Consider the following 24,910-nt stretch of genomic DNA (forward strand, 5'->3'; position numbering starts at 1 on the left):
TGGGTATGTGCCCTGACCAGGAATCGAACTGAGATCTCCTGGATGCTAGGTTTATGCTCAACCACTGAGCCACGCCCGACCGGGCCATTATCTGTACTTTTAAGCCATATTCCTAATTGTAGAATAAAAAAGTTAGAGGTGATGTAGTAACTGTTGGCATCATTAATAGTGAGAAGACATATTTGAGAACAGTGAACCTTTTGTCGTTTTCAAAATCAAACCATGTAGGCAACTGCTTCTATATATGGCTCTGAAGAAGTAATTTAACTGGATTGTATATGCCAATATCAGGTATCATAAGGAGAGGTAATATTTGTTTTTTTAAATCTTTACCTGAAGACATTTCCATTGATTTTTAGAGAGAAAAAGGGAGAGGGAAAGAGAAAGGGAGAGAGAGGGGGAGGGGGGAGGGGGGAGGGGGGAAGGGAAATTGGTTGCCTCCTGACTGGGGATTGGGATCGAACCTGAAACTTAGGTATGTACCCTGACCAGGATGACTCTCCAAGCAAGCCACACCAGCCAGGGCAGGAGAGGTAATGTTTAAAATGCTTTTTGTCCTTAAGATTTCACATGACTGCTTAAAGACTGACAGACTTATTATGAACCCACATGAATTTCTAACTTTTTAGTAGGACTATATAAGGACAGGTCCAAAAGCATAAAATAGGAGAGAGTACCAAAAGAGCCTTAGAACCCGTTTGCATTTGCACACAGCTCTATTATAAGGACAGAGATATAGGCCAAGGAAGCTTTTTCTTTCTCTTTAGGTTTGGGCAGAAGTTCTTGAAGATAGATCCCTCCTTAAGCCCCATCCCAGACCCAGCTGGAGAAATAGTTTTAATAATAATAGTCACCATTTTTGGAGCAGTTACCATGGGCCACATCCTATGCTAAGAGTGCTTATATTCATTTTCTAAGTTAATTGTTGCAACTGTTATCTCCATCTTATAGAAGTGGATACTAAGACTTAAAGATTGTTAAGTAATTTGCCACAAATCCCACAGCTAGTGAGAACCAGAATCAGGTCTGGAACCCAGATCTGATTCAGAGCCTGAGCTCTTAATAATTGTTTATACCACTGTCTCCAAGAGCTTAAATACACCTTTTGGTCAATTTTAGAGTACGGTCACCACGTCTCTTCCAGGTTAAACCTTGGCAAGAGTTTATTAAGTTGTAGCCTTTGTGAATGGCTATACTGCCTCATTATGTCCGAACTTTTAAAAACTCAGAAATTGCCCAGCCGAGTGTGGCTCTGCGGTTGAGCGTCAATCTAGGATCCAGGCGATTGGGGTTCGATTCCCGGTCAGGGCACATGCCCGGGTTGCGGGCTCGATCAATGACTCTCTCATCATTGATGTTTCTATCTCTCTCTCTCCTTTCCTCGCTCTGGAATCAAAAAGATATATTAAATAAAGATATGTAAAAAAACACACAACAAAAACCAGAAATTATACACTCAATGCTCTACTTTAACTATAGTTAAGATCCTCATCATCATGTAAGAGACTTGTCTTTCATATCAGAATTTTAGGTAATTTACATAAAGGACACTATAGTAGATTATTCTCTATTTTTAAACAAAACCCCAAATTTCTACTGTGCAATAATTTCTAGCATACTTCATTATACCATAATTTAGTATTTCTATTTTTTATTATTTGAAAATATACTCTAACTCAGTTCTTTCATTTGTAGTGGAGTCTTTTTGCAAATAAATTTACAAGCACTTTTTGAATGCCAATACCTTCTATCCAGGTGTCTTTGCAAACAAATACATGTAAGAATCTTGAAAACAATTCTAGTAATGAAAAGTTTCAAATAAAGTTTAGTAGCCACTCTCACTAGAATACTTTTACTTTCCTTTAATGACCTTAAATCTCAGCTAATCATCATGCTCCATGAGTTGCAGGGGTACACCAAAAGTGTGGATTACTCGAATAAAAGGCAGGCTACTTTAGACACTTCCAAGGGCTGTAACAGCACGTACTTGTCAAAAATGTAGTGGAAACTGCTTGACTGAGCCAACCAGGAAGACACTTAGCTAACAGGCTAGTCATGATGAAATCCAGGTTGAACTCACCGTGTCCTTGACAGCCATGAAGCAATGACAGATCCAGCGCCGAGTGGTGCCATCACGACATATGTAAGAGAAGGCTCTATCAAAGTTCCTATCTGGGGCACAGAAAGAAACTTTTTCTATTGTCTGGTCAACTATGAGGTCCTTGAAAAAGGGAAGAACAAAGGAACAGAGAATTATGAGGTTATTCAAGCTTCTCAGAAGAAACACAATGTTCATTTTTAAAAATACATCTTTATTGATTTCAGAGAGAGGAAGGGAGAGGGGGAGAGAGAGATAAAAGCATTAATGATGGGAGAGTCATTGATCGGCTGCCTCCTGCATGTCCCCAACTGGGGATCGAGCCCGCAACCCCGGCATGTGCCCTGACTGGGAATCAAATCTTGATCTCCTGGATCACAGGTTGATGCTCAACCGCTGAGCCATGTAGGCTGGGCAAATGTTCATTTTATAATACAGAAACCCTACATCTAGTGCACTGAGCCTATGAAATAGCTGGATCTGATGCCAGTAGTGTGAATACTAATAATTTGACCCAAGAGAGATCCCATGAGGCCCTCTGCCCAGATGCCTCCCTCATCTCACCTTTATGCTCTAAAACATATGCTTTCTGATTATAATTTTATCACGGTAGATTCCATGTTCAACTTGCAATATATGTAAATCAATATATTTAATCCAATTTCCATATAACTTATTTAATAACATCATTCCCAGAACAGTTCTATGTACTTAATGTTTTAAAAAAGCTTGAGGCTCTTCTGTGTGATATTCTCATAGTCTAGAATCCCTAGGTGCTGAGATGAGGCTGTTAAGTACTAAAACATACAATCAGCCCTAGCTGGTTTGGCTCAGTGGTTAGAGTGTCAGGCAGAGGACTGAAGGGTCCTGAGTTTGATTCTGGCCAAAGGGAATATAACTCAGTTATAGGCCCAAATCCCCAGCCCTGGCTGGTAGTCGAGCAGGAGGCAACCAATCAATGTCTCTCTCTCACAATGATGTTTCTCACTCTCTTTCTCTCTCTCTCCCCCTCACCCCTCTCTTTTCCTTCCACTCTCTGAAAAGCAATGGAAAAAATACGCTTGGGTGAGGATTAAAGAAATAAAACATACAATCAAACCAAATGGCTTTTATACAACACCGCTGAGAATTCCTGTTGAACCACAAACTTGCCAATTTTTTAAAATTTTGCAATTCTGGCCCTTTCCAGGTAGTTCAGTTGGTTAGGGCATCATCCCAATACATCAAGGTTGCAGGTTTGATCCCTGATCAGGGCACATGCAAGAATCAACCAATGAATGCATTAAAAAAGTGGAAAAACAAATCAATGTTTCTCTTTCTCTCTCTCAAAATCAATTTTAACTTTTAAAAAATATTTAAAAATAAATAAAATCTTGCAATTCTGGCAGCTCATTATGATTTTATTTTGCATCACTTTGATTACTATGAATTTCCTCTTTAGCAAAGTGATTGTATTTTGGGCTGTCATTTTCTTATTGATATGTAGGAGTTATTTACATATTCTAAATATGCGCCCTTTATGGATTATACACATTGCAAACTTTCTTTTCCACTCATAATGGGCCCAAGAGTGACAATCCACCAATTATTATCACTCATGTAGAAAGAATTAATGTCAGTACTATAAACTGCCACCAGGGGGAAACATTACTTTCTGATTATTGTACAAAACAATTAAAAACATTGCCTCCATGTACACATTGCATGTAAAAACACTTATGAAAACTATACAAGTTCTTAAAAATAAAATGATCATTGTTTTCAAGAGTCATGTACATTTAACACTACCATTTCTTCTGAACTTTAAAAACAGACAAAGCCTTAGAGGGAAGGTCAAAATAACTAAAATGCAGCTATATTAAATCACTTAAAATGTATCAGGCAGCTCGGCTGACATGGCTCAGCGGTTGAGCATCAACCTATGATCTAGGAGATTGAGGTTTGATTCCTGGTCAGGGCACATGCCTGGGTTGTGGGTTCGATTCCCAGTAGGGGGCATGCAGAAGGCAACCAATCAATGACTCTCTCATCCTTGATGTTCTTATCTCTCTCCCCCTTTCCCTTCCTCTCTCTGAAATCAATAAAGACATAGATATTTTTAAAAATGTACCAGGCAGCCCGGCCGGGCGTGGCTCAGCGGTTGAGCATCGACCTAGGATCCAGGCGATCAGGGTTCGATTCCCAGTCAGGGCACATGCCCGGGTTGCGGGCTGCAGCCGATCAATAACTCTCACATCATTGATGTTTCTATCTCTCTCTCCCCCCTCCTTTCCTCTCTCTGAAATCAATAAAGATATTAAAAAAAAAAAAAAGTACCAGGCAAGTTACCCATCAAACTGCTCTTTACCGGCCAGACTTTCTCTCAGGTCCAGCGACACTTCAGTTTTTCTGAAAAACTGACTTCTTGCTAAAATTTCTCCAGACTTTAGGTCTCTTAGGAAATTTAAATTAATGATTAATGTACTTATATAACACCATATGCTAAGGGAAGAGTCCATGTCTCTATTCTAATTTAGGCATGGAGGATCACTTTCTTTCAAATGCAAAATGCTACTTATGATTTGATATATTGTGTGCATTCTAAGTAAATGTTAACCAAATGAGCCATTTACTAGTCCTTAAGATTTCACTTAAGTTGGGTTTTCAGTTAAATAGCAATCAGTTCAAATATCACTTTCTAAAAATATAGTTTTATTAAGGAACAAGAATTTTGAATGTGGTCCATCATCTTTAAAAAAATTTTTTTTAACTGTGGCAAAAGGTCCATCATCTTTTACATCAGATTTGTGGGGGTAAACATTTTTAAAAAATGTGTAACAACAAAAATAGAGCTCAGATCTTAACGTTAAGTGAAAATGCTTGGTAGGCTAAACATGCTGTGTCACATAGAGCAAAATGTGGAGAGACTTCTATTTTTTATAAGGTAAATGAGTAACTAATTGGTTTCCTAAACATTAACTAGTCTCAGAAAATTGTACTTTGGACAAAGAGAAGGATACAGAGTGACTATAACTGCTTAATGGCATTATACTTGATCATTAGGGATTAAAAAAACGTATGAGCAGTTACATTTAGGCTTATAAAAGTTTTACCTTAGTTTTTTCATCCACGACTCTGAGTCCATCTGCTGAAACCCACAGGACTGCCTTAACAGCTTTCTTTCCAGTCTTTCAAGAGAAACCAAAAAGGAAGAAGGGGAGAGACACACATATATAATATTAAAAAAAAAAAAGGTAATCTTCCATAGAAAACACTGACGTCTGCCTTCCAAAAATCACAAGTACAAATGGAGTCCAGGAGGGGTGCCCAAAGCCAGATACTCAAATCAAACTGCAGAAACATTCAGGAAAAAGACAAGCCAAAGCCATTATTTAAGAAACACAATGCAAAACAATATGATAAAAGTAAGTAAAGGGGAAGGGACATATGGAATTAAAACCAAGATACCACATTCCATAAAGAGCAAAGAATTCATAAGTAGATTCTTCATCCATTTAAAAAATAAACCAAGACAACCAAGAGTCAGATAAATTTAAATACATAAGGAGTTACACCACAAGTAGCTTCTATGAGTGTATTTAGAGCAGAAAGTAATACATGAGCCTAAATTGAGATGCTGACTGTTCTATAATCCTTTGACCCCAATGTATAAAGCAGAACCCTTGGTCTTCTGAAGTTTTCATGTTAAAAACACAAGAATTCTTCTTTATTCCTTTAACAGTCTTTAAAAACCATTATTTCTTCTTCCAAGATTAACACAGAAATAGTTTAGTTTTTAATTTGACATTAAATGCATGGAGACATTTTGGGGACATAGGAGAATTAAAAAACTGTCGAAAAATATTGTTATTATAACATGAATTCTTTTTACTGCTGAGAAAAGACTTCTTTTGCACAGAAGAATCATATGGAAACAAGCTGATACATGATTTCTCCTGTGATGGAATGAAAATGGGAAAGTGGGAGTTTGCAATAGCAATTAACAGCTTCCTTTCTTTCTAACTGCTCCAAGGATACAAAATAAAACAGAAGCAAAGTGAAGGCTGAGAACAGGTATCAAAACATCATAAAAAGTATACATCAAAAGGGAAAAGGGACCAAGTACTAAAGGTTGGAGCAGCAGCTTCTTTAAGGGACAAAGGAAGATAAGGAAATTCTACATTCTCCTCTGTGTGTGTCCAAGCCCAATGCTCCTCAGCATGGAAGGCATGGCTTTATTTAAATGAACTGTGCGATCCACTAGGACTCATCACCTCCATCACCACCACACATCTGATGAGAGCCTATTATATGTCAGACAGTGGAAATACCTGAGTTCACAGCCCACTGAAAGGTGATACTCAGATGAAAAATAAATAATACAGAGTGATAAGCGCTACAGAGCTGAGAACAATGTATGATGATGTCAGAATGGCGGCAAGGCATGCACGGTCAAACCTATGTGTGGAACTGAAGAAGGTTATTCAAAGAAGACAGAGCTGGGTACTAAATTTCTCTAGATGTCCCAGATGGGGCTAGGGAGGGAGAGACCTGAGAGAAGTAGTGGACATACCAGGCAGAAAAAACAGCAATACAGGACATGGCAAGTCTGGGCTCTATAAATATTGGCTTGAAAGTATGACGGGTGAGCAAGGCACAATGGGAGATAAAGAGTAGGAAAGGCCTAGCCACGAGGGCCTTGCAGGCCTGCTAAAGAATTCCACCTTAATTCTGTGATCAATTAGGAGCTACCAGAGGAATTTAAACACGATTAAACAGATTTACATTTTTAAAACATCACTTTGGCAGCAGTGTAGAGTGGTTGGAAAGAGACTGATAGGAGGATTAAATGAATTAACATATAGAAAAGGTTTAGAATTAGAGTGGGTCATATAATTTTCTGTCCAAATTGGGACCCCTCTGAAAGTGAAACAGGTGTTATATTGGGGCTGTTCCAGGCAAACTGGGAAAATAGCCATCCCACCAACAACGCTAACTGCCCATATTTAATCAACGCTTATACAGCATTCAGTATTTTGCTGGAAGGTAAGCTCCATGAGGGCAGGGTTGTTTCCATCAATGCTATATCCTTGGAGCTTAGGACAATGCCTGGTACAGAGTAGAGGTTTAAGAAATATTTGTTGAAGGAATAAATGTGCTAAATATCTGCTGTAGGGAATAGGAAAGAGCTAATCAGTGACACAGAAGACTGCCAAATGGCACTGAAAATCCTGTATAAAAAATTTAAAGTTTTATTAATCTGCTTACTAAGAAATTGCAGCCAGCAGTGTTCAATATCTGAGCCAACAGATAGAAATACTCCAAGGTTGGGAAGCTGAAAGTGGGAAAAATAAAAGGCCATTTTGAAATGGGACTGTTCCCCATTTATTCTCCTTGCCATATACAGGGAATTATAATCTTTTCTTGGCCTACTTATGCTGTTATGGAAACATCTCTACTTTTTGAGTATGCTTTTTTTTCAGAGAGAGGAAAGGAGAGAGATACAAACACAAAGAGAGAGGGAGTAAGGCAGGGAGAAAGAGCAACATCGATGTGAGAGAGAAACATTGATTGGTTGTCTCCTGCATGCGCCCTGACCAGGGAACGAACTCACAACCTGGGTACGTGCCTGACCAGGAATCGAACCCACCACCTTCTGGTGTACGGGACGATGCTCCAACCAACTGAGCCACACTGGCCAGGGCTGAGGTATGTCTTTACAATGGTGATGTACTAACCTATCTCTAAAGAAGGGAAGAAAATAGATAATATAAATCCTTTTTGTATTTGTCCATACACAGGGTGCCGGTACTTGGATATCACTCTGGTTTGCCACTTTCACCAGGTACTGATATATTAAGGCTCAAAGACACAGAGAGCTGAAATTAATTCCAGACTTCCCCTCCCAGATTCTATAGTAGCAATTCTTCTGTATTATTTGTGAACTTTAGTCTTTCATTCTAATAATATAAACTAGGATTCCTAAGAAACTTTTAGAAAATGATAAAAGTCATAGAGATATGAAAGTTTTTGCTTTTGTTTGCCTTAAAACTATCTACTTAAGCTAATCCCCAAGGAGATAAGAACAAGTTAGCTAACCAAAGGACAAAAAATGAAATAAAAATAACCAAGTATGTATAAAATGTAGAATTTACGTACATCTTGGTGACACAAACACCTCTTATTTTTTTTATAATACAGCAAGTTTTATCAGGTAGAGAAAAAGAAAGGGGCCAGGGTATGGGTGCTCCTGTGAAAGAAGCAAAAAGTACACGTCATCCGAGTGGATGCAGGCCAACTCAGAGTTTGCCACAAACACCTCTGGGAAAAAAAAAAAGACTACATAGTACTTCAGAAACTAATAACTACGTGGTAGGGGTAGTACAGATGTGAGACTAAGAATTATTTCATCACCACTGTTCCAACACTTTCTGTTTTAATAACAATTTCAAGGTTATAGGTAGTATTCATACTGATTAGTGTCAATGTACTAAAACCACAGTTTTACAACAAAAAGAAAATTGCTTATTCTTTGAGGAAAGAATCTAACATGGAGAGAACTTCAGTAACTTCAAATTTAAACTGGTGAAATCTGAGTAGAAGGCTCAAGCTCACCTATGAGTGAAAGATGACAAATGAAAGTACAGCTTTCAAGTAACCACTCAACCCTCTAAATATGCAACTTAGTATTTTAAAATTAACTTCTGCCTTAAATACCTTTTATTATGGGTAGAGATAAACCAACAGAAATTAAGCAGGCTGACACTGGAGAAAATGATAGCAGGTAGTGAGTGTATCCATTACAACTTAGTAAATCAGGAAACTTAACACTGCAAGACAAATGCAAAGGTAATCTTCACATGAAAATACCAGTGAAGAAACACATCAAGTTGCAAAAGTAACACGGAAATAGTGACTTAAACAAGCTCTCTCTTGTTTGAGTAACTGTAAGATCACTCCCCCTAAGTTTAAAAGCTACTCACAATAAAAGGCAAATGAACTAATTACAGTAAAGAACTGCCATCTACCTATCTATTGGTCTATCTCCAGAGTATTTTTTAGTAGACACCATTTTTTAAAAGAAATAAGTTGAAAAAGGATGAAAATCACAAGGTGGTGATATTCTTGGTCGGCCAACAGATCCTTACAGAAATAAATGCTCCTTCATTTTACATACTAGTATTAGCTAGGAAAGTTCTTGAGATTTCCAGTTGGAGAAATAAGTTTTTAAATTGTTTAAATCACAGATTGGCAAACTTTTTCTGTGAAGGACCAGATAAATATTTAAGGCTTTGCAGGCTATACGTTTCTATGCCACGACTACTGAACTCTGCCACTGTAGCACAAACGCAGCCATAGACAATATATAAACAAACAGATATGTCTTTGTTCCAAAAAACCTTTATTCACCAAAACAGGTAGTGTGCCACAGTATGCCAACCTGATATAAATCATCGTAATCCCTGGAAAGTGATCATTAATTAAATCTTTTTTAAAAGATAATTCATTATATTAAAATATTAAACTTGCCTGAAATTATATCCCTGAATTATTTTTCTTTTCCATTTTTGTTGTTGTTTTCAAATTATCTCCTATTATTTTAAAATATAAATCAGATCTCAGGTGCTTTCCAACTCTAAAGTTCTATGATTCCCAAAATCCCAGTGAGATAAGAGCATGCAATTAATCAACAGAAGTTATATTGGAGGCAAAACAATTCTGTTGGGCATATGATAGATAAGAGCAAAAAGGTTAAGCGATGTCCTCAGGTAAGCCAACGTAAAGAAATGCTATAAAGACACATGGAAGCATAATTTGGCATAGCTATGAGGTGTTAAAAAGCAACAGCAGCAAACAGTTTGGGCAGGAGGGGCAGAGCATGTCACTCTTTCTGAGCAACAGTGATTTACTACTCTATTTTACAAAGTTCTTTCTGCTACAAATCAAAGAGGTCTTCAAGGGTATCCAAATTGTAAAGAATCATGGCTCAGTCTTTCTGTCACACTTACACACAGAGATAACTCAATCATTATAGAGTTAATAATATATTCACAGTCAACCAGGATATGGTGTGCCTTGTAATAAATGAAGAATCTTCTTTCCTTTCATAGGACACTTAGCTTCATTTTTTTAACATGACAAGGGACTTAAAGCCTTATAATTTGATGATATTTGAATTTCTGAACGTAAATGTGTAATAAACAGATTTTGTCTTATAATTCCAAGATACAGTGAGTATTCCCCAAAGGACAAAGCAGTGAAGGGAAAGAAACACAGCTTTCTATAGGATTTGAGAATGGGACTATTACTAACGGCTGCCTCATTGAAGGTACAGTAACTTTTAATCTGGGACACTAATATACACTATTTTCTGCATTTTCTTAAGTGAGAGGGACCTTTAAAGGCTTTTGGGGGAAAAATAAGAATGGTAGCATGTCATGAACCAAAAAGCAAAGGAGAGAAATCTGGAGGCAATTTAGCTCTCCTAGTTTTTCATATCACTTTTAATTGAGGAGAGGGGGGAAACCCATGAATTATTCTAATATTCAATTCATTTTTCAAACATTTATAATAGCAGAAATGAATATTCCACAGACATCTCAAATTCAATCTCTCCAAAACCAAATTCATCAAACCTCTTCTCACAATGAATGTCTTCCCCATCCCTCGGTCATCCATATCCGAAACTTGCGTCTTATCTGCTGTTTCTTTTGTATATCCCTAGGTTGAATGAATGATTGAATTGGAGCATGGTCTCCTCCTTCCAGGGGTTCTGTTAATGCTGTTCCTTCTGTCTCAAATGCCTTTCTCTTCTAAGTTTAACTGGAACTCATAGTTTTAAGTCTCAGCCTTAGGTGCCATTTCCTCCCAGAAACCTTCATCACAACCTCTCATATTCTTCCTCTGCTCCACTGGTACGTTAATGTTACACAATTTGTTAGCCATTATTTTTATCTGTCTGATTTCTCCCACTACAAGGTGAACTTGAAACCAATGTATTTGTCATTCATTCATTTTTTTCATTCACTAACTCAAATATTTTGGAGCAGCTACTATGGACCACATACTATTCTAGGCACTGAAGACTCAGCAGTGAACAAAACTTTAGGTGAGGATCTCTGTCCTCAGAGAGCTTATGTTTTAGTGAGGAAGAAATGAACAATAAGTAAAATGTATGGTATGAAAAATGGTGATATGCCCAAAGAAAAATAAAGCTAGGAAGGGAAATTGTGTGTGTGTATGGAGGAGCATGGTATTAGGAATTCAAAATAGGGTCATCACTGAGAATGAGGCTTTTGAACAAAGAATGGAAGAATAGACCAAAGCTTCTGAGGTGGAAGCATACCTGGTGTGCTCAAGAATAGCAAGGAGGCTAGTGTGGCTGGAACAGACGGGGCAAGAGTGAGAGTGGGAGAAGATAGGAAAAGGGACAGAGGGAATTCATGTACAGTGGCCTACAAGGCCCAAAAGACTCTGAGTAGGTCAGGGAAGTACTGGAGGATCTGGGGCAGTGGAGCAATACAATCAGACCTCTGTCTTAAAAAGATCACTCAAGCTGATATCTTGAGAAGAGGTGGTAGGGGAACAACAATGAAAACAGGGGAAGCAGAACACTACTGCAATGATTCAGCTGAAAGGAGAAGCTGGCTTGGACCAGGGCAACAGTGGTGGAGATAGTGAGATAGAAACTGTTGATGGACTGGATACAGGGTATGAGAGAGAGAGAGGAGTCGAGATGAGTCAGAATTTTGACAGAGTTGGTGTATATGAAATGGGGACCACGAGAGGAGAGCAGTTTGGGAGAGAAAGACAGAAATTTGTTTTGTGACATGTTAGTGTGAGGTGCCTGGTGTGAAATGTTTAATGATGATGAGGATAACGATACCTAACATCAACTACGGCAGGCTGTAGCATCAGACATAGTATTTAAACCCGTAACACTGGATGAGACCATCAAGGGAGAGGTAGGTAGAGTCCACAGGAGTAAGCAGCATTGTAAGAAAAAAACAAGAGTATGATCCCTGAACTCCAAAGGAATGGAGTATTTCAGGGCAGGGAGGAACAGGCTATGTCCAATGCTGCTGACAGGCTGAGTGAGGTGACAAGACCACAGGAATAGTAATACAGAGAAAGAATTGACAGGAATGGCTTTGGTGGAGTGGTGAGGGGAAAAGCCTGATTAAATGAGTTCAACAAAGGAAGGGAGAGCAGTAACTGAAGGCACTAAGAAGAAACCTTTTTTTTAAAGGATGGTTTGTTTTTATGTTAATGGATGATCCACTAGAGAAAGAAGACTGATTATGGAGGCAAGATGGGGTAGCACTGCTGGAATAAGGAGGAGCTGGAATAATTATAACCTACTGGAGGAGCTGGCCTCAGCTAGCAACATGTGCATCCCTTGAATAGGAGGGAAAACAGAGCAAATGGGCATGGATGTGGGTAGGTGAGTAGACGTGGCAGTGGAACATTCGAATTTTCTTCTGATTTATTCTGTTTTTTCAGTGAAGTACGAGGCCAGGTCATCAACAGAATAAGACATTCTGGAAGTTTAAGAAAGAAGGAGGAGATGTCAAATAGTCCTCTAAAATAAGAGAGTAAACAGGCTTTAAAAAATGGAGACTGTCTTGCTTATCTTTGTATCTGGATAGCCTAGCACAGTCCCTGGCACGTTTTGGACACCAACTGTGATTTGAAGCTTGAGAACCACTGGGTTTTCGTGAATACAAATTTTTAAAAACTCCAAAGGTTACTGAAATTTTTTTTAATCTAGAAAAGGTCTGTGACCAGGGCATGTGACACACTAGTTGGTTATGTCACAGGAAATAATGAAACCAAGGATGAATGAGAATCTTCTGATTACTCTTGGGACTTTTTGTTGTTCTTCAGGAATTTGTTATAATGTACTTCAAAAGAAAAATAAACCAAATCCTAAAAGATGCATCAATAAAATGCAAGGAAAATAAAATTTAAAGAAGGGCATGGGAATTTAAAACATAGGCAGGAAAGAAAGGAAAGAGGCAGCAGCTAATCTAACACTTTTAAAGAAAAGTATCCAGAATGAAAACAAACACTGAGCACGATCTGTCACCAAGGTGAAAGTCTGGGAAATCTGAAATAGAATGTAGATGAGAGTACACTGATTTAAGAGGGTCACGAACACTATGAAATGTCTTATTCTCCAGAATTATGTGAAAACAATATAACCACACAGTACTTTTAAGCCCTGCATTCTCTAAAACAACCATTTCTAATGATGGCATTTAACGATTATAAAAGCATAAAAACTTGAAAAATATATTTGGCAGTACATTTAACAGGATTTGCTACAAAAGATATATTTTTGGTGATTTGTATACAGTTTGATGTGTTTACCCAACTCCTCCCTAAATAAAAGTGACATAATAGCCTTGGGAGGAGTTCACAAACTCAAAGCCTACAGGGTTAGAAGCAGGTAACAGTATAGGACAATAGGGAGCTGTAGGGATTGTGGCAAATAAGCAACCAAAAGGCACAGCTGCTAGCTACTCAGCTCAAGCCACTGTTGTCACATAGAAAGCATGTCATTTTTCAGATCTTCTAATTCTTACGACAGATATCCTAGTTTTTATATGCACGCTTTCAATGTTTGAAATACTGGCAATTACTTCAAATTTATAAACTGCACAAGCCATACAATGCAAGTTTGTGGGAGGCATTCAGGCCCTTGAACTGTCTCATGTCCTCTGCATGAGGCACTTCTTCATTCATTATAATTAAGGTCTACCTGAGGAAAGCAAAGGACAATACTTTTGAATATGAGAACATCAATATGGGGTAGGTGAAAGAACTCTGCACCAGGTTTCAGAAAACCTTGGTTTCAGGGCAGGCAGTGCCATTTGCTATTAGCTGGGTGAACTCTTTCAGCTAATTCATTCATTTGTAAAATGTACTTTCATGAACTACACTAATTCACTGAGCTGTTGTGAGCAGCAAATTATAAAGTAGGTCAAAGCATATTATAAACTATAAAGCTCTATATGAGTACAAGTAAATGCCTGTAAGATAACAGAAAATATGTACTGGTCTCAGCCCCTAGTGCCTGGCATAGAGCTCCTGAAACTCTATAATTTCCTAAGTGATTAAAGTACTATGAGCATCTCTTGTTCTAATATTTGGTCTTTGACCTGTTCCTGACACAGAGCTCCTAAAATCCTTGTAAATTCTTAAATAACAAGAGTACTAGGAGCACCTTTTGTTCTATTGAGGCGACTCTGGGTGGCCTCCTGGATGAGGGCTGGTCACCAGAAAGAACAAGCCATGATTAGAAGCTTTGGATTTTCAGCCCCCTCTCCATTCTCCAGAGAGGGAAGAGGAGCTGAAAGTAGAATAACTGATCATGCCTACGTGAGAAAGCCTCCATAAATCCTAACATTACAAGACTCAGAGACCTTCCAAGTTGGCAAACACATCCACACTGGGACAGTGACATACCTCAACTCCAGGGACAGAAGCTCTTGAGCTTGGGACTCTCCCAGACCTCACCCTACCTATCTCTTCATCTGGCTGTTTTTCAGATCCTTTGATTAACTGGTAAATGTGTTTTCCTAAGTTCTGTGATTTGCTCTGGCAAATTAATCAAGCCTGAGGAAGAGAGCATGGGAAACTCCAATTTGTAGCCAAACTGGACAGAAGTTGTGAGTAACCTGAGGACCTATTACTTGCAATTGGCATCTCAAGTAGGGTGGGAGCACTCTTGTGGGACTGAGCCCTTAACATGTAGGATCTGACACTATCTCTAGGAAGACGGTGTGAGAATTGAGTTAAATTGTAGGACACCCAGCTAGTGTTGCAGAGAATTGCTTGGTGTGGGAAAAATTTCCAAGTATCTGGTGAACAGAAGTGAAGTGTTTCATCTGAATAGTAAGGGAGACACAGGAGAAAGATTCACAGGAGGTAGACTGAACTGAGTTTTTCTAATACGATGGCTTTAAAGAGACCTAATAGGGAGGTCTAAGAATTTTACATCTCTATGTTCAGTTAGTTCCTCATAAAAATGGGAATATAGATTACTCAAATATATTAAAATTATGAATACTTTTCAAATGTTAAGTGCCCTATAATTATTAGGTAATAAAGTACTGGCCTACTACGGCCAAATACACAAATGAAGCTGCCTGTAACACTTCCTAAAAAGTTGAGTACATTCCTGACTTCCCTAAAACAACGAGCAATTTAATATGGCTACTTTGGAGAAAGTTATTTCAGGTTCTCAGTTTTCCCCCTTCTCTTTTAAGATTCATATAAGCTAACAATAGGTTAATAGGAATTTGGTAACAGACCCAGGTGTATCTGTTTCCCATGGCTAAAGCTTCTGGAGGCACTGCTCCCATTATCAGATGATAAAGGAACAGGGAAGTGACTGGGTAGTCAGGTCCAGGAGGCAACTTAGGGAAAAGATGGTGCAGTCCTCCTGGCTGTGACTTATAAATTCAGAATCAGGGCTAATAATTCTTACATTTACCTACTTTTAAGCAAATGTGTTTGATGGAAACACTTCTTGATAACTGTTGTTCTCGTTATCCTGGACCATTATCATACATAGCGTGAAGGCTAGGAAAGTATCAAAATTTATGAGGAACTGTACTGGATAAAAACTCCCTATCATATTCTGTTCTATGAGATTCTTCATTTTCAGCTTTCATCAAACCACAACTGGCCTAGCAAACTCAATAAACCAAGTCTCTTTCACCAGCCTATTTCTTGTAGAACAGTGTGGAAGTGAGTTGAATGATGGCAACTTGAAAGATTTAAAAGGCTCCGAAGTTAAGTTTTGCATGTAAAAGCACAATTCTGGTAAGATTATGAGTGATGCTCCCCCTACCCCTCAGTTTTCCAAATTCTTTGAATGATTTACTGTAATTTTAAAAATTGTGTATTATTTTATTCTAATATAATAAAAAAAATTCTGTCATCAAAAGAATTCTCCCTGCAATAACAAGAAAAAATTCTGATAGTCACATTTGTTCATGGATGCCACTATGGGATTACTTAGCATCTTTTAAGGAAATCCCATGGGAGTCAAACTCACTAGTATGATTTAAGTATCTCCAGATAAATAAAATGTTAGTTAGAACCACTAAAAAAAGACTCTTTAACACTTTGACTAGTAAAAAGGTAAATTAATTAGAGATAAATCCAAAGTTAATTACTACCTTTAAAGGAGAAAAAGAGTAAAAGTAAGTTTCCAGAAAGCTCTTTATTTATTAGCATCTTTTAAGGTTAAATCTTTTAAAGTTCACTTGTAAATAATATGGATCTGAGTGACTGTGTAGCATAGTGATTAAGAGTGTGGGCTCCAGAGTCAAGATTACTGGGTTCAAATCTTAGTTTCTACCACTTATTATATTTGTGAAGTTAGGTGGGTCACTTAGGCTCCATAAAACTTCACCTGAAATTTAACATAGATTGAAAAAAATAGCACTGAGTGTAAAATTTGGGATACATTTAATTTTCACTTGAATTTAATATTTCTTCCCACTTCTCTGTCAATATTGAACACTAAGTAAAACCCACCTGTTAAAAATTCAGCTAATATGCTAATATGAACAGTTTTTGCAAGATCGAATTAAATTTAACACCTAGTCTTAAAAAAAGAGACAATCCTTTTGTAACCTACTTTGTTTATTGGACTTTCCTAGAAATCATCAGATTTAGTATCAACAGACACAGGTAATATCATGGAGAGCAACTTTCCAATTTATTAATTTCTATATATAGTCAAATCAGTTCCTGTATTATAAAGATACCAAAGCTGTATTTCTTTTTTAAAAAATACGTCAGTGCTATACTAGGGGTGTAACTCCTTATAAAGCAAGCACAAATGTGGCATCAAACTTACTTTTCCAAAGAAGCCTTTGAAGAACTTCCTTTCCTGGAGGAACAGGGGGACAAGTCGAGCGCTATTATTGTATGGGCTAAATGTCCCAGGGTTTCACACCAATAAGCACATATGGAAGTTGGGTAAAGGACAAAGTAGGAGAAGGGGGGGGGGAGTGAGTTTTAAAGAGTTATCCATTCCAGCAGTGACATGAAAATGCAGGGAAACATACTGTATGGCCTAAGAATCCATGGAAAGAATCAGAAAAATCAGAACCTATATCCATGCGGAGTAACTAGTTAGTTTAGTATTCTCTATTTACTTATAAAACAGAGATTATCCTAATTTGGCAGCAGAGAAAAAGATTAGGACATATTGGTTTCATGAGATTTGCATTTTAAATTTCATAATAGTGAGTAGTAAATAGAAGATTAGTTCCATACACATTTTTCAATTGAAAAGTGGTCAGCAATGTGGAAATTATCAATTAAAAAATCAGTTCATATTCAAATGACCACATAATCACACAGCAACACATAAAATTAAATTATAATGTGCAGCAAGGGTCCTTGTCAGACTTTTTCTTACTGAATTCAAGATGTCACTTAGAGAATCCTTACTTATCATTAGGATTAATTTGTATGTGTGCCGGTCAATTCCACAGTAATCAACGGGAAATAAAAAATATGTTCTATTCCAAACACAGAATAAGTCACCTATAAAGAACACAAGGCTAATTATTCCACTGGAGCAGAGAAAACAAATATATGAGGACAAAGCCACATCTGTGGACCGCAACTTAAATGTAAGGAATGGAGTTTTGTTTTCTTTTTAAATGTTACTGTTTTAGAATAAAGAAACTTGCATGGACAGTTTTATAAGTATACAATTCTGAAACTATGTACATGAGAGAGATATAGCTATCTATGGTCCCAGCACTAATTTTTAAGCATACAGAAACTTTAAAAACTGACCACTATTTAAAATTTGAGGAATTTATGCAAAGTAGATGGGTTCTAATTCACCCATGCTAGCTTAAGTTTCTTTATATTTCCTAGTTCTGGTTGAACTACAAGCCTTTACTTTTTATAATCAGTTTTTAATGATGGACAAATGTCTGGAAAAAGACAACTATACTGAAATTTGACTCTCAGACAACTGATAAAGTCATTCAAACACTGAGTTGTTTGCTTGCTCCCTACATTTTGAAAATGACACGCAGAATCAAATATTTCCATAAAATATTTTGAGCTTAAGCTGGAAAAAAAATAAAGTAATTGGGGTAGTTATCACAATAACACTAACTTTATCTCTGCTGCCAAGTTTGGTGACCCTAGTTTTGTTAGACTGTGAGCAACCATGAGCTTTTAAAGATGCAGCCAAAGTTAAAAGATTCACCATTCTTCAGGGATAGTGAGGTGAGAGAAAGAGATCAATTAATATTTAATTTAGCTCCCAGAAAAGCACTTGTTAAACATGAAGTTTGCCTTCTTTTTATAAAAGATCTCAGATGTTAATGAAAAAGTTGACGTGCAAAATGCATAAAAAGAGTTATCAGATTAGAGAATATTGCTTTTTAAAAAATAATTAAATTATGATTCTTTTACCTGCTAAAACAAAAACATATATTAGGAAAAATATATCAAATAATGAATAAAAAAAATCAACATATTAGAAACTGGTAGTATAATGAAACTATTCTAAAACCAAGACAGAGGGAGAGACATTTACAGAGACAATGGGAAGAAAAGACCTTTTAAAAGGAAGGGTATCTTGGATCAGTGTCAAACAAGATAACCAAAGACCGATACACTTTTTACAGAACAGATTGATAAATGATATTACTCCTCCCAGCACCAACTATGACATAAAGATACTGAAAATGAAGAAGAGATTGTCCATAGACAAATCCCATACAATCTAAATCCCTAAATGGCTAATTTGTGAAATTATGTCATAAGGTAAATGAGTTAAAAATAGCTATAACTAACTCTGTGTATACAAAGTAAAATAACAATTTGAACATATTTAGGTTCTGAGAAGTATATGTTTAAAACACTAACTTGTTTAGTTATTGTATCTTTTCATTTGAGAATATTAAGTTTGCAGAGAACTTCTAATTGAAGTTAAACTAACCCTGCTTCCTCAATTCCCCACAAATTTAAAATGCATTAGAATGTTAGATTTCCAGTTTAAAGGTCATTTAAGCGGTAAGTTTACGATGTCTGTTTTGCTATTTAACTGGTATATCTGAGCTATATATAATTCTTCAAATTTTAAAACACTGACATTCAAACTAGTTCCACAGAAATGCTCTTTTTCTTTAATCTGTAGGGTGTACTTTTACATTTGCTTGCATTTATTTGAAACTCTAAGAGGAAGCTTTATGATCTATAAAAGTAAACAAAAACACTTTCAGAGACATAGCTTTTGGCATAATATAAGCAGCTGGTATATCTAATTATAGATCTGATTATGTTTGTTAGGATCAATGTTTGGTAAGGGAGAGAGGCAACTAGAAATTTCTGCATAGTAAACATATGAAAAGAAGAGAAAGTCATGAATTTTTGTGGATTAATGTGATTTGAGAAGAACAAGCTGAAGACTCAACTTTCCGCAGCCTTCTCAGTACAGCATTAGAAAGGGTATTTGTACAAGGGGGAAGTTTGAGTATAATAAACAGGAAACTGACATGTTACCTAAAATCCCATCGTATTTTAAAAAACACGTTTCCCTATATAAAATTATAAACAACATCTGCTCCAAGTCTCCTGGATAGGGTTGGTATGAAAAATGTCAAAGAATTTGAGTGAAAAATTCAGAAACAGTCAATTTCCCCTCAAAGTTCAAAAGTTTAAGTATGTCCAGAAGAACAATGAACATATATAAAACTTCATTTTAGTTATAAAATACCACAGGGAGCCCTGGCCAGAGTGGCACAGCTGGTTGGGCGTCATCCCATGCACAAAAAGGTTGCCGGTTCAATTCCCAGTCAGGGCACATGCCCGTGCCTGGGTCGAAGGCTGAATCCCTGGTAAGGTGTGTGCAGGAGGCAGCTGATTGATGTTTCGCTCTCACAACGTTTCTCTCTCTCCCTCTTCCTTTCTAAAAATCTTAAAAAAAAATACCACAGGGAAAATAGGATCTTTTAGAGATATGCAAAAGGGATTCATAAACTTTAAAACATGAAATATAATTATGATTATGGTTATTATGAGATTCAGTTTGACCACATATTGAGGACTGAAATGTTTTCTGTATACTCATTCCAAAAATATTTTTTGAGTGGCTACTGTGTGCCAGACACTGTTTTAAACAGAGGTATAATTTTTTAAATGGCAATTTGGTTTCTATTTCCAATGAAAATAAAAACTTACTAAATTTTATTATCTAAATCGTCCTGTACTCGCCTTGGCCAGTTTGGTTCAGTGGTTAGAGCATTGGCCCAAGAACTGAAGGATCCTGGGGTTGATTCTGACCAAGGGCACGTACCTCAGTTGCAGCACGTGCAGGAGGCTGCAATCGATGTGTCTCTCTCACACCGATGTTTCTCTCATTCTCTCTCAAAAGCAATGGAAAAAAAATATCCTCGGGTGAGGATTATTAAATAAATAAATAAATAAATAAATAAATAAATAGTCCTGTACTCAAATAATCATGCTCATAGTTTATAATCTTCTTGGTTAATAAAACAAAAACATTCAGTCAACAAAAAATTAGTTTTAAAACTCAATGGTAAATAGTGGCTATCTCTGGGATTGCAAGAAATTTTATGCACTATTTTTGTTCATTTGTATTTTATACAATGAACATTCACTACCTATATAATAAACTGATGTTTCTATTTAAAAGTAGGGTTTTCTCTTTTTTTCTTCTCCAGCACCAATTTATCCCCCCATACCCTTCTCCACCTCCACAGATCCGCCTAGCCCTCGCAATTACCACACTGTTGTCCATGTCCATGAATTGTCTTTTTTTTGTTTTGTTCAATCCTTCTACCCTCTCCCAGTCCACCCCCCGCCCCCCGAGCTTTCAGCCTGCTATCTAGGAGATTGTCTCTATTTTGCTTGTTAGTTCAGTTTGTTTATTAGAGTCCACTTATGAGTAAAATCATATGGTACTTGTCTTTCTCTGACTGGCTTTTAAAAAAACCTAGACAGTTAAAAGGGTTAACTGCTCATTAAACAACTAAATACCATCTCTTAATACCTTCTGGGTAAATTTAAAGATTTTCCTCATTTAGAGATTTTCCTCATTTAGAGAGTGAACATGAAGCTATACTCTTGAGTTAAAAGACTTTCTAAAAGTTCATTCCACCGTGACCTTCTAACCGTAAGTTATAGAAGTTATATGACTTTAATCTATTTATGGTTTGTTTCAGGTCTATCTAGTCTGTTCACTGATTTGTCTGTTGCTTTTAGTCATTAGTTTATGATGTTTAAAATGTTCTTTAAATGACCATAAGGTAAATCATTGCATTACTTTCTAAAATGTTCTTAGCTAAACTTATTTTTCTAGTGAACTTAAAATTATTTTGTTAAAGAGGAGACTGAATTCATATTTCTTGGAAATTACATTATCTGAAGCTGTATTTAACTGGGGAATATATTCAGGTGGATATGGCAAGTCTATAAATTATAGTTTCATGTACATGGATATAAGCCCCTTTAACATTATGATAATTGGAGAGCACAAAGAGACTAGGAAGGGCTTCAATCATTTAAGAATGTAAAAGATCAAAATCTAATGTAAAGGGTATGTGTGTGTATATATGTGTACTTGTGTCTGTATTGGTTTACTTTTTATTTTTTTTAGTTCTTTGCAGAGTATAATCAGTTACTTTCCTCTTCCTTTCCATTCTACAACAGATTCAGGCATTTCTTCCAAAATACAATTCATTTCTCTGAGTGGTTGCTTCTTTGATTTTATATCTTTTATATTGAGGAATTATTAGAAAAGAGGTCATACAGAATGTACCAAGAAGCAGAAAAGTTTTGATTATTAAGTAACTTGAGAAAAAGCACTCATTAGTAGTCAAACTTGTGGCAGCCCACCATACCAGCATACTCAAAGCAATAAGTATTTAAAGCTATTTGGGGCAAGGGCATGCAGGAGTAACGCTTAAAGCTTTCAGAGCAAGGGGTGGAGGTGGGGAAGACCACACACTGGAGAGAAGGAAGGTTGTGAAGAGGCCTGTCAAGAGTTTATGAAACATTCTTCAAATCTAACCAAAATATGAAATTAACGTTTTAATCTGAACCTTTATGAACTCTGAACCTACTATCTCCTTTTATTAAATACACAAGCATGTGTCTAGGATGTGTTCTACGGCATAACAGGAAAGTAAACATTATTTATCTTAGAAAAGAATTCTCCATTTCAAGTATGCTGAAGTTTGTGCAAGAGGCAGGGGAATATATTTTTTATGTTCGAGGGGTATAGAGAAGGATATTGGGAGTAGCAGTCAAAACAATAAGTCCTCCCAAAATGTAAACCTCACTAGTGATCAACACAGATATCTCTATCTTCTTTTTTTTTTCTGAAAAGCGGTTTCTTATAGAAAATTTAAAATCAATAATTTATAACCCAGTTATCACAATTAGATTAAGATACTAGCAGTAATAGTTTTATCCTGGCTTTAGAATATTATTCACCTGTAAGATTTCATACTACTTGTTTCATATGGGTTCTGAATCACAAGTATCTTTTGGATAATGTCTGGCCTAACTTGAAGAAGTTGTCTTTATAATTTACACCTTTGGATGGACAACATGAGATACTCTTTGTTAATGAACTCACATATTTTGCCTTAAAAGAAACACTGTTCTTATTGGATTGTGGGTCACTAAAATTTACAGAGCAAAATCTTTTAAGAAAATATTTACAGCATACAGACCAACACGAACAATCATCAAATACATACAGCTTTCAATCTTTTTACAGCATCTTCACAGATATGCATTCCTCTTGACTCATCAACTTCTACATGGCCAAGGTACTGTAGAAAAAAGAAAAAAATTAGGGCTTTTGCTATGTTTACTGAATAGCTACTATATGGTAGGTATTAGATGATAGAAAATTAAATATTTGAAATTAAAAATTTCAAAAATTGAAATTCTTATACTCAGGAAACTCACAGCCACTGTAGAAAATTAAGATGATGTTGCCCAGCTGGCATGGCTCAGTGGTTGAGCATCGACGTAGGATCCAGGAGATCGCCTTTCGATTCCCAGTCAGGGCACATGCCTGGGTTTTGGGCTCGATCCCCAGTAGGGGGCGTGCAGGAGACAGCCGATCAATGACTCTAATCATTGATGCTTCTCTCTCTCTCTCTCCCCCTCTCCCTTCCTCTCTCTGAAACCGATAAAAACATGTTGTTATTGTTGTTTTTTAAAAAAAAAATTACTTACCCTTAAGGTCCTCATATGAATGAGATTTATAATAAATGTCTCAAAGAGTTATTATAGCAGAGTGAGTGGTAGGCAATGAATGTTATTTGAATCTATTGGATCTGAGGCATAATAGCCTCTGCTAGACACAGTTATTATATCTCTAAACATAAAAATAATCCTAAAACAAAATGTGTATGTATGTATGTACACACACACACATGCATACTGAAAAAGGCATAAATAAAATACCAGTTATTCCAATGCGAAAGAGTTCACATACTCCTTTTATGTGAAACACATGACAGCAGGGCAGAAAACAAACAAAATTTAAGAAGGCAGTACATCTGAGCTTTAAAAGATGTGTAGCATTTGAAGAGGAAAAATGGAAAGTTTGGGAAACTATTTTAGGCATACCTTAGTATGGGAATAGTCTTGAATTTGAAAAGCAGAAGGGATGGTGGCAATATTACAAGTGTTCTCTTTTAAAAGGAAATTTAGGGTCTGGTTCTGTTCCACCCACTGAATGAAACCATAAAACCTGGGCAGAATGCATGGAACACCTATTTGAAGTTTCTGTAAAGAATAGAAGATGATTCAGAGAAGACGACCGGAATTCAAGGTATTTCTGAATTGGCAGGGGTTTACCTCTCCCTGCCCTCCTTCCTCCTCCTTGGTACCTCCCACTGTGGCACAGAGAGAACTGTAACTCTAGCTCAAGGACCAGGTAAGGAAACTCCTTATCCTCAGAAAGAGTATAGGAATCCCCCTCCCTTTTATTTATTTATTTTTCTTTTCTTTTCTCACACACCAGCCCCAAGAAACCTTGTGATGGTGCTGGTGTTGGTAGAACAATGGAAACCACACCTCTGAGGAAGGGGAACCTTCCTCTCTGTTCAGTGGAACTGTGATTCCAGAAAGGTGTAACCAACCCCTCTTCTGCTTTTTTCCCCTCTCTCTGTATCTCCCACCACTTGGTCCTAGAATGGAGGTGAAATAGTGGTAATGCGTGGGAAACACAGGTAACACAGAATTTTAAGTAACTTGCCTAAGGTCATTCAGCTAATGAATGCTCACACCCAAGCAGCCTGATCCAATCTTATAATGCTTATATATTGAATTTTTCATTTTTACTCCTATATTTCCAATGATGATTAAATGCATAAAACCAATGTAGAAAACTGCTGGACTTTAGGTAACAAAATACTTGAGGCATCAATCACAAAAATCATAAACTAAGGCAAAAATACATGTCTAAAGAATTATAATTTTGAATAAACATTATATAAAACAGCAGGAATGCTCACTTTTTAGTTGTGGATAAAAAGGAGCTTTGTAATAAGTATAACAGAAAGCAACCTCACAGGGTGATGTGATCATAAATTCCTACTAGGCAGGTCATGTGGATAGTCATGCCTCAGGCCTACAACTTCCCTAGTAAAAGGTTATCTCTGTCTTAAGCAAGCCCTGTCCATTTTTTTAAACCACTGTAAATTTTTTTCTTAATTAAAAAAAAATTTTTTTTTTTTTTAGAGAGGAAGGAGGGGAGAGGGGGAGAGAGAGAGAGAGAGAGAGAGAGAGAAACAT

At 36.8% G+C, this 24,910-nt stretch overlaps 1 protein-coding gene across 33 annotated transcripts in view; it reads right to left on the reverse strand.

Annotated features, from left to right (window-relative positions):
* The window catches only part of NUMB (NUMB endocytic adaptor protein), a 129,027-nt gene that overhangs the window by 11,220 nt on the left and 92,897 nt on the right, over positions 1 to 24,910 (reverse strand). For 18 of the 33 annotated variants that reach the window (XM_081133398.1, XM_081133396.1, XM_081133392.1 and 15 more), the window contains 4 exons: positions 22,858 to 22,932; positions 16,956 to 16,988; positions 5,191 to 5,265; positions 2,081 to 2,221 (listed from right to left, as the gene is read on the reverse strand). In XM_081133398.1, coding sequence (XP_080989524.1) covers positions 2,081 to 2,221; positions 5,191 to 5,265; positions 16,956 to 16,988; positions 22,858 to 22,932 — 324 coding nt within the window. The remainder of the gene's footprint in view (positions 1 to 2,080; positions 2,222 to 5,190; positions 5,266 to 16,955; positions 16,989 to 22,857; positions 22,933 to 24,910) is intronic. The other 15 variants (XM_081133415.1, XM_081133414.1, XM_081133413.1 and 12 more) reach the window with 1 other exon arrangement.

Source organism: Miniopterus schreibersii (genome assembly GCF_964146895.1).
Source record: "Miniopterus schreibersii genome assembly, chromosome: 1".
NCBI classification, from domain to species: Eukaryota; Metazoa; Chordata; class Mammalia; order Chiroptera; family Miniopteridae; genus Miniopterus; species Miniopterus schreibersii.